This window comes from Myxocyprinus asiaticus, chromosome 13 (genome assembly GCF_019703515.2).
Source record: "Myxocyprinus asiaticus isolate MX2 ecotype Aquarium Trade chromosome 13, UBuf_Myxa_2, whole genome shotgun sequence".
Lineage (NCBI taxonomy): Eukaryota > Metazoa > Chordata > Actinopteri > Cypriniformes > Catostomidae > Myxocyprinus > Myxocyprinus asiaticus.
The window spans coordinates 35,973,874-35,984,543 of NC_059356.1; the positions used below are offsets into that span (position 1 = coordinate 35,973,874).

At 37.5% G+C, this 10,670-nt stretch overlaps 1 protein-coding gene and 1 non-coding gene across 2 annotated transcripts; one reads left to right on the forward strand and one right to left on the reverse strand.

Moving 5' to 3' along the window:
* The first annotated feature begins 445 nt into the window (after nucleotides 1–445).
* On the forward strand, nucleotides 446–3,344 carry LOC127450839 (ADP-ribosylation factor-like protein 5B). The gene is made up of 6 exons (XM_051715242.1): nucleotides 446–815; nucleotides 1,364–1,424; nucleotides 1,652–1,799; nucleotides 2,041–2,124; nucleotides 2,277–2,428; nucleotides 2,602–3,344. The coding sequence occupies exons 1-6, from the start codon at nucleotides 770–772 to the stop codon at nucleotides 2,648–2,650; spliced, it is 540 nt and encodes a 179-aa protein (XP_051571202.1). The 5' UTR covers nucleotides 446–769; the 3' UTR covers nucleotides 2,651–3,344.
* A 2,396-nt stretch (nucleotides 3,345–5,740) lies between these two features.
* On the reverse strand, nucleotides 5,741–5,812 carry trnac-gca (transfer RNA cysteine (anticodon GCA)). Its single transcript has one exon. It is a non-coding gene; the product is annotated as a tRNA-Cys (tRNA).
* Between the last annotated feature and the right edge of the window lie 4,858 nt (nucleotides 5,813–10,670).

Genomic DNA, 10,670 nt, shown 5'->3' on the forward strand with positions numbered 1-10,670 from the left:
CTCTGATTGCTAGTGGGTTGATAAAGGGCCTGTGAGGCCACTGAGATCAAAAAGAAATAGTTGAGTAATGTTATTGATTTGAACCAGTCTCTGTTATGTAGCACTTTTGGTGTTAAATAAATCAGGAGATCAGAGACCAGATATTATAGTCAGACTACAGGGATAGATGTGCGTTTGTTATTGTGGTTCACTCACAGATATTCCAGGGAATTCCATGGACTCTCTTTTACTTTCCGTCAAAACTAACTTTCCATGAAACGGCCTCTAAAATTCCCCTGTAATGCGAAAATAAAACGCACCGAGCCAAGCACCTCCCCGTTCCAAATACAGACAAAAGGAATCGGACGAAATTTGCGTCATTTTCGTAGGCGTCCAATGGGGATCGTCGTTTCGACTACTCCTGAAACGCGTGACGCAGGCATTGCGTCATTACTCATCGTTTAAATATGCGGACGCGCACAGAAAACACGACGAAATTCTGTATTCCCGGACCTGGTTTTGTGTATCAGAGGATTGGGGTAATCGGACCGATATCAGTCGAATAAATAACCAACGCTTGAGGAAAGCATATCTTAACATTGTGACCATATTAGAGACATTTTTGACGATACAGAACAATATCATCGTTTGTTCCATCGTTGGTTCACTGCCCGGATTTAAAGATTCAAAGGAGTCGGTTGAACAAATTCACCACATCTGTCGGGCAAATTCAGAAAAGTCGTTGTGATTTATCTGCAAAGCCCTTCATTCAGATCCACCGGCTGTAGAAATGGGACTGCTGTTCGCTAAACTGATGACTGTGTTCGGAGATAGAGGTGAGAGAATGAAAAAGAAGATGCTTTTATTTTATGATTATTTTTGATTCACTGATTATCGGACCTTTTAAGATGATATTAAAATGGCTTTACTTTTTTTGAGCCACATCAGTAAAAAGAACACAGCCAAGTTACCTTCCGTCCTAAACTTCACCCCCTGTACTTTGTTTTAAGTCACACCGTGTCCCTTACACTGATATCATGCCATTACTATAGGGAAGCTACGTTTTTTACTCGTAGTGTTTATGCATGTTTGTGTTAGGATGTTCTGTTGCTAACATGTCAGATAAGCATGTCTCAGTATGCAGTGAGGTAGGTTCAAAGATCAAATGATTTTTTGCTTATCTACTCTTATTAACCAATGTTCTCAACTTTTCTGAACTTCTTGAACTCAAACTAATAATTGAAAAAGATATAGATAGATCACTGAACACTGGGTTGTCAGAGATGAATGGCATGGATTTTATTAGCTTATGTATATATACTGTAGTCATACAAAGTGTCTTTTGTTTTTGTGTCCACACTGACATCCCCTTCTTTCCTTTTAGAACATAAAGTAATTATTGTTGGATTGGACAATGCTGGGAAGACCACCATCCTTTACCAATTGTAAGTGTTTGTTGTTGTTTCTTTGTTCTTCTTAAAAATATATAATCAGGATAACCACATGCCGTTCATCCTACCACAGCAATGTGTCTCATTGGCATTATCGTTTAATGTCGTTTGTGCTGTATAAACCAGTTACATGTATGTAGTTAAATTAATGTGCCACTCAGCTTTTGAAGCATGTATTTGCACATTGGTCATTTCTGTGATTTGACTGGGGTTCTCTCTAGTTTAACTAAAGAAGCAGTGCAGACCTCTCCCACAATTGGCAGCAACGTAGAGGAAATCGCAATAAAGAAAACACGCTTCCTTGTCTGGGACATCGGCGGGCAGGAGAGTCTCAGGGCCAGCTGGAACTCGTATTACTTTAACACGGAGGTGTGTATCAGTAACCTGCGCACTTTGCTGATGTGACATTAGTTATGTAAAACTAAAGATTGCTGCACCAGTTATGTCCCTCTCCCTATCTCTGAGGGCAAATGCAGTAAAAGTATATAGAATGATTTGTAAGACGAACATTTGCATGCTTGTGTCTTAGAGTGTGATCTTGATCAAAGACATTATTGTGTCTTGGAATAAACGTTAGATTGTATACTAATTTTCTCCCTAACTGTAACAGATCGTCATCCTGGTGGTTGATAGCACTGATCGAGAACGTTTGACTGTGACCAAAGAGGAACTTCATCGCATGCTTGCTCACGAGGTCAGTTTGCATTCAGCTGCTTAATGACACTTGTTATGAAAATGTATTGATGGGAATTTGATGCACTTAGCACATGTGTGAAAGCCTGACTAATTTCCCTTCCTGTTGTCTGTTTCTTCTGCATTCTTTCTACTACTTGCTCCTCCACATAGGATCTGCAGAATGCATCAGTACTGGTTTTGGCGAATAAGCAGGACATGAAGAACAGTATGTCTGCTGCAGAGATCTCCCAGATTCTGACACTCAGCTCGCTCACTGCTCGCTCTTGGCATGTCCAGGCCTGTTGTGCTCTCACTGGAGAGGGGTATGTGTGTTTCTTTGGTTATACTGTAGGTGTCTAGTCTATATGTGTCAGTATATACAAATGTTTGAGGGGAATTCAGGCATGTTTGCAAGCTTGAAGCTTAACTAAGAAAAACTGGTGAGGGCCAATTTTATATCATTTATTGTAACCACCTCTTTCTCTTCACTCTACAGTTTACCAGCCAGTCTAGACTGGATGCACTCCCGTGTTTTGGCAAACTAACTCCAGCAGTAGAGTTTTTTAAAGATCTGGTACTGTTGAAAGAGTGACCTAGGACCGCTCAAACTATTGTCCTGCTCTCAGTGCCTCCGTCTGGACAGCAGCCAGCTCAAATGCTAACACCTGGAGGAACACACCTAATCCACGCACCACCAATTATACTCTGAATACCAGATGAAGCTTGGATACTGTGTGTGTGTGTGTGTGTGTGTGTGTGTGTGTGTGTGAGACTGAGAGAGCTTGAATGTGTATGTGTAGACACATGCAAGTTTGTGTATTATGTGACACCGTTCTAGTGGTCAACATTGTTTACATTACGGACTTCTGAAATGATCTGATCATGATGTGTTGGTGCCACTGTTAAGTATTCACCTCTGGGTTTTTTAAAGCCAACAGCTGTACAAACAGCTCCACTTTACAAGTGGAGCAATTACCTACAGACAGCCATCTGAGAGGGGCAATGGTTCAAATGCCTGTACTGGATCATACTGAGCCACTAAGCTATTGAACAAGCATTACTTGAATTATTTAAATTGAATTGTATGTATGTTGTACAGATATCTGCTTGCTGAAATGAGCAAATTGTTCAAGTATTTTATTTTTTAAAGTAGACTGGATATCCATAGTATGTTTGTTTTCTTTCATAATTTTGTACAAAACTTTTTGTACAGATAAAAATTTATGAAAAAAAAAAAGTGCCTTATCTGCCTTTGGTTTGTGTTATAAAATGTTTCATTGAGACTTTTTTTTTAGAAATATAATTATAAATAGAAATATATATGAGTGAAATGTTTATGAAATGGTATTGGACTGTAGAGCAGGTATAACAGCGTAACTTCAGAGAACAGTTTACACCCAGTTAACAGCCACAGGTCCTCTAGCTACACAAGACAGTGCCAGCACTTATCTGGTTGTTAAGATAACCATTATCAGATCAAACACTAGGCGACTATAGCCCAATTTCTACTGACCATTCAGATGACAATCTGTCCCCTTCCCATATAGGCCTGTATGCTAATACACTAGCTTTTAGCAGATAATTAAAAGACTACAACAGACCAAATACCTAAACATCAGTTTCACATGCATGCGGGGTGGGTTTTGATATGCGAATGGGCACACTGGTGGATATCATTGCATTATTGTTCACTATTTTATAGTGGTCTGTAGCGCACTTAAATTGTGCGGTATAAACCATACAGAGTGTAGCGCCATATCAGATTTTTGACAGGAGTGAAAACAAGCTGTATAAAGGTCTTAGACAACATAGAATTTTCATAACTCTTTCTGGAATTTTTAATATTTTGATTTTTTTTTAGAAAGATGTTTTCAGTATTTCGGCAAAAAAATTGCCGAAAATTTTTTGTCCAAGTCACCAGCTAACCACTGGTGTTCCTCGGGGATCAGTGCTTGGACCCCTCCTCTTTTTAATCTACACAACATAACTTGGACTTATCATTAAGGCACATGGCTTTTCCTACCACTGCTATGCAGATGATACGCAGCTCTACCTGTTGTTCCAACCTGACGATCCCACAGTTTCAGCACGTACAGTATCTCTGCCTTCCTTGTCAAGACAGAACTCCTTGTGATCCCATCTGTTGACCACAACCTCACCATTCATCTTGGTTTAACAATAGTAAAAATCAGGTAAATCAAATCTTTACTGTATGAATATGCTGCACAGCTCCTGGTCTAAGCTCTGGTCATTTCAAAACTGGACTACTGCAATGCTCTATTGGCCATCCTCCCAGCTAGCGTGATTAAGCCGCTGCAGATAGTCCAGAGCGCAGCAGCGCGTCTGGTCTTCAATCAACCAAGGAGGGCTCACATCACCCCAACCTCTTAATTTCACTACACTAGCTACATGTAGATGCCGGCATCAAATTCAAGGCTTTGACTATGGAACAGCACCCTCAACAACCTCCACCTAATCTGTTGAATCCATCTCAACATTCAGGAAACACATCTCTTCCTTGAGCTATGAACCAGTCCACAGTTATGACACTTGCTATTTAGATTAATTATCCAATAATAAAAAATAAAAAAAAGTATCTTTCTTCTGTACTCTCGAAGCTACAATGAGAACTGGTCAGATATTGTTGACTTTTGCTTGACAAATTGCTAGTTATGTTCCTCATTTGCAAGTCGCATTGGATAAAGTGAAGTGGAGTGTAATGGGCTAAAGCACATAACTGGTAATCAGAAGGTTGCTGGTTCCCCACAGCCATCACCATTGTGTCCTTGAGCAAGGCACTTAATGCCAGGTTGCTCCATGGGGATTGTCCCTGTAATGCTTTAGATAAAAGTGTCTGCCAAATGACTACATATACATAAAGGAGCTGTTCAGCCGTGAAGCCAATTAGTAGGCAAAGCCAAATGGCTAATTTGCCATGGGTTCCTTGGAGTATCTGGTAATGCTAAGGTAAAAACAGGAATGTGTTTACTGCTTTTTACAAGATTGTGTAATTACACTTATTGAGCCGATGTGTGCTGTAATGGAAATAAATGCAGATGACTACCTCTTCTCTTAAAGACAAAGATAAACAACAATCATGTAAATTGTCTGTCATGTCATGATCTTTAAAAGGTTATCTTTGAGAGCAATGGGGGTTCTTACATTTGACAATGTACTGCTAAGAAAGAAAATGTATTGACAGCCTGTAAAGGTTTTCTCTTCATGAGTCCTAAAGTAATCATATCCAGATGAGTCCAAAATAATAAAATAATTGCTTATATAGTAAGGCAGGTTTTTCACATGAAGGTTGTATTTTTAATAAATCTAACTGTTTTAAATTCATACTTTAAAAAAAAATGTCAGGGGTCACCATTACATTGTTGAACAATGATTAAATTATGCATCCATTAGTTAAATTCTTCAGTGCAGTTTTTAGTTGTTACCTTCGTAAGCACTGTGTCTGTGTGGTAACCAGGACCTGCATTTGTGCTACAAGCTACAAAGGTATGTGATATTAATGACCACAAAGATTTATGGATAGCTTCAGGTTCTTGACCTGTATTGTTGCTAAGCTTTGTTTGTAACAAGTATTATTAGAAATTTTTTACCATTTTTGTGACGTTTAAAAAAACACAAGGGGGCACCCGGATTTGAACCAGGGACCTCTTGATCTGCAGTCAAATGCTCTACCACTGAGCTATACCCCCTTGCTTTGCACACTATTACAGGTGTTGTTTTAAAAGTGTACTCATCTAGCATTCAGCCCAGAACATTGTGTGCATAATGGGTGTGTATGCTTAACTGTGAGTGTGACTTCTGCATATTTTCTTGGTCTTCAAAGTGAGGTATACATGATTTTGGACGTGAAAAAAAGGACGTATATTAAACTCTTTTAGTTCCTGTTTTGGTCAGTCCTGATGTAACTGGTGTAGTCTGTGTTGGGTATTACTTAGAATGAGACAGACACTGGACATCCGTGGTTGAGTCGACTCATGATTTATTATCTAATAAAACAAAAATTAATCCAGTCTTTAAAAACTGTGAGAGTTCACCCTAGTACCTATCTTTAAAATAAAAATGTGTATTGTGGCGAGAATGTGTTTCATGTTCATTGAAGAGAAAGAAAATGAAATATTGCTGTAAACAAGTCAAAACAAGAAAAATATACACTACCGGTCAAAAGTTTTTAAACACTTGACTGAAATGTTTCTCATGAGCTTAAAAATCTTTTGCTCTGAAGGCGTATGCTTAAATGTTTGAAATTAGTTTTGTAGACAAAAATATAATTGTGCCACCATATTTATTTATTTCATTACAAAACTACAATTTTATAAAAAAATAAATAAATAAATAAATAAAGTGTTTTAAATGGATGACTTGGACCAAATAATAAAGAAAAGCAGCCAATAAGTGCCCAACATAGATGGGAACTCCTTCAATACTGTTTAAAAAGCATCCCAGGGTGATACCTCAAGAAGTTGGTTGAGAAAATGTCAAGAGTACATTTCTGCAAATTCTAGGCAAAGGGTGAGTACACTGAAGATGCTAAAATATAACACAGTTTTGATTTATTTTGGATTTTGTTTAGTCACAACATAATTCCCATATTTCCATTTCTAGTATTCCATAGTTGTGATGACTTTACTATTATTCTAAAAAGTGAAAAAAAAAAAAAAAAAAAAAATTAAAGAATGAGTAAGTGACCCTAAACTTCTGACCGGTAGTGTATATGGGGAAAAAAATAGTATGACATACAGTACATATGAATTAAAGGATAACACATAAATAAATTATTTTTAAAGCAAAGATTAAATTAGATTAACTGCAGCTTAGCATAAACATACCTCTCCTAAGAGGAGGAGCTAAAACAGGATATTATTGTGATGCACAGAATTGCGGTCGGAAAATGAAAGGGCAGAGACAGAGTTGAGAGAGTTGCTCAACAGTAACACATTACACTAAGCACAAGGAAACCTGCTTCCATCGAAACACTAGGCTCATATTCTACTTTCACATTCAACAATAACAATCCATTCCGTTTGCAAGAAGACACCTCTTGATAATAAAGTTAAATACACTACTTATGCTGTTGTCATCGAAAAGGGTAATAACCAACTAACTGGAATATGGTTTCTTTTACATAATCCATTTAATCTTACATTATATCTCCTCATTCCCATATCAGTCACTGTGTCTGTTGCTGCTCTGTTCTTGGACTCTGAAAATCATAAATCAATTTGTCATGAGAGCTGTCATAAAATTATTTTGTAGCACTCTGCACCAATAGTGTATTGCTCTGAGCATAAGAAACTTTGTATTCAATAAAGCACCATTGCTTGTCCTGATTTTAAAGGGATAATTTCAGGGAAATGTTTTCATTAATTTTTTTCCTCCTTGATCTTGTTAAATAAAAAAGCTTGTTGAAACAGTTCGTTTGGCACATTTGGATTGTTTTGTGTAAAACTAAATTGTGACTGTTTTGCTACAAGAAACCTTATGTAACTTTGTAAGTGGACTTAAAGTGGTCATGACATGAGGACGTCAATTCAAATTTTTACTAAAATCGTTTATTTTAAAATCGTTCTCTACTTCCCCCAAATTGTGATGTCACACTGTGGTAGACATTTGCATCTGACCGCCTCCACAACAACATATCAACACCTACTTTCTCTTATCACTTCAGTAGCCCCACCCAGTAAAGGTGAGCAGTGAGATGGCAAGGTGAGGCTGTTTCTTGTTTCGAAGGCTGCGTTCTAGGTAGGACACATCCTTTGAAGGCTGCAGTATACCGAGCGTCTTCCTTTAAACAAGCCTGGCTCAAACGAGATGGCCTTCATAGGACAAACGGAAATGGAACGTAACATGGTTGCTATGACAGCACGCCACTCTTTAACAAGGGCAAGCGCTTTGAGTGAGAAGGGGACAAAGTCCCTTTAGAAGGGAATGTATAAGGTACATTTTAGGAGAGTTATAAAGATGTAAAGAGAAAAGAAAATTTTACAGGTGTACTTTTAGTCTAATACTTTATTTTAATTATATATTAATATAATTATACATATTATATACTCTGCACCCATCTACTGAGGTACTTCAACTTGGGAATTAACATTACTTGCGTTTGAACATCATATTTATGGGCAAATTGGCATTATGTTTTTTAGACATTTCCGTTGAAGCAAAGAATTGTGGGTTGTGAGTGCCCACGAAGGATACACCTCATGCATCCTCCGAATTCCCGTGAAAGAAGGTCGTATTCGAAGGCTGCATTCGAAGTGTCCTACTCGCTTTAATGAAACGAGACAGCCTCGATGATATATGCGGCCGACAAATGCAACCTCCGGAGGACGCATCCCTCCAAATGAGACACAGCCAGAGAGCAGGTCAGTCAAGTGCAGAGAGCCAATCCTAACAGTGGGCGTTTACTATCAAGTCTTAAAGGAGAAGCAGCACCAAAACCGAGCTTTTCTGACAGAGGGTCAGAATGAGGATGGAAAATTATCATGTTTTACAAATATATAAAATAATCTTTACTAATATTATAAGTAAACTTCAAGGAATATATAAAATTAATAATAAAAAAAATGGGAGACATATTATAAAAACAACGTAGAATTCCAGCAGAGAGCCCTATGAGGAGTTGAACTGGAGAATTCTTGGGATGTCATTGAAAGCATTGCATTTGTTTGGGCGACACCTGGTGGCTAAGTATACAACTACATACAACCCACTTCAAAAATTAGAACATGATCAAATCAGTCTTTCATAAGAATTATGTGTATATTTTCTAGGGTGAAATTAATAGCTCATTTGGTCATTTGCTCGCTTGTTTGCTTCTTGGTACAATCACATTTTTGCATAGTTTTACTATTGTGCTTGTCGGCTTAAACAGGCAATAGTTTAGGCTTGAGTTGTCTTGGACTGTCAAAAAGAAAAAGCACTTTATATACAAAAATGGATTCCTAATATGAAAAAGAGGCAGTTTCATAATATCAGACTGCTTTTCAATTCCAAGCAATATAAATTTTCAACCAAGAGAAAATATTTTAGACATTTAAAAACATTCATGTCACTGTACAATATTTGTATGTTTGTTATGAATATTTAAGTAAAACCTTCAGAATGAAAAATTAAGAATATGGGAGTATCCAGTTCCACCACTAACTAAAAATGTTAAACATGTTCTGCATGATAATCAATTAAACAAAAACACTGCATGATACTTTTTTGGAAGTAAGCAATTTATGTCAAGCTACAAGCTATGTCTACACATGTCTACTTTCACTGATCAGCCACAACATTAAAACCACCTGCCTAATATTGTGTAAGTCCATCTCGTGCCGCTAAAACAGCGCCAACCTGCATCTCAGAATAGCATTCTGATATGATATTCTCCTCACCACAATCGTACAGAGCGGTTATCTGAGTTACTGTAGACTTTGTCAGTTCTAACCAGTCTGGCCATTCTCTGTTGACCTCTCTCATCAACAAGGTGTTTCCATCCGCAGAACTGCTGCTCACGGGATGTTTTTTGTTTTTGGCACCATTCGGAATAAATTCTAGAGACTGTTGTGTGTGAAAATCCCAGAATGGGGGTGGCAGCATCATGTTTTGGGGATGCTTTGCTGCAGGAGGGACTGATGCACTTCACAAAATAGATGGCATCAAGAGGAAGGAAAATTATGTGGATATATTGAAGCAACATCTCAAGACATCAGCCAGGAAGTTAAAGCTTGGTCACAAATGGGTTTTCCAAATGAACAGTTTTGCCACCTCCAAAGTTGTGGCAAAATGACTTAAGGACAACAAAGTCAAGGCCTTGTAGTGGCTATCACAAAGCTCTGACCACAGTCCAATAGAAAATTTGTGGGTGAAAGCGTGTGCGAGCAAGGAGGCCTACAAACCTGACTCAGTTACACCAGTTCTGTCTGGAGGATTGTGCCAGAATTCCAGCAATTTATTGTGAGAAGCTTGTGGAAGGCTCCCCAAAACATTTGACCTAAGTTAAACAATTTAAAGGCAATGCTACCAAATACTAACAAAGTTTATGTAAACTTCTGACCCACTGGGAATGTGATGAAAGAAATAAAATCTGAAATAAATCATTCTCTCTACTATTATTCTGACATTTCACATTCTTTACATAAAATAGTGATCCTAACTGACATAAGACAGGGAATGTTTTCTATGATTAAATGTCAGGAATTGTGAAAAACTGAGTTTAAATGTATTTGGCTAAGGTGTATATAAACTTCTGACTTCAACTGTATATATATATATATATATATATATATATATATATATATATATATATATATATATATATATATATATGTTCTTGGCCTATAACTGTGTGTTCTCCTCATGATGCAATACCCATAAAATAATTGTACTAAGAGGGCATTGATATTTTGTTTTTATTATTATTATAATTAAAATATGTTTGTGGCATGCTGAAATTGGATACAAAAGGAGTCTGATGCCATATGTGAATTCATGCATTCATGACTGTAAAATGCTTTTCTTTTCTTTTTCAGAGTCTACCTACAGAATGGTGAGACCCAAGCC

Excerpts from the sequence above, each read along its gene's own strand:
- LOC127450839 (XM_051715242.1), top strand. The coding sequence starts at position 770 with ATGGGACTGCTGTTCGCTAAACTGATGACTGTGTTCGGAGATAGAG. Across the intron at positions 1,425-1,651 it reads ACCACCATCCTTTACCAATT|TTTAACTAAAGAAGCAGTGC; the intron begins GTAAGTGTTTGT and ends GGTTCTCTCTAG. Across the intron at positions 2,125-2,276 it reads ATCGCATGCTTGCTCACGAG|GATCTGCAGAATGCATCAGT; the intron begins GTCAGTTTGCAT and ends TCCTCCACATAG.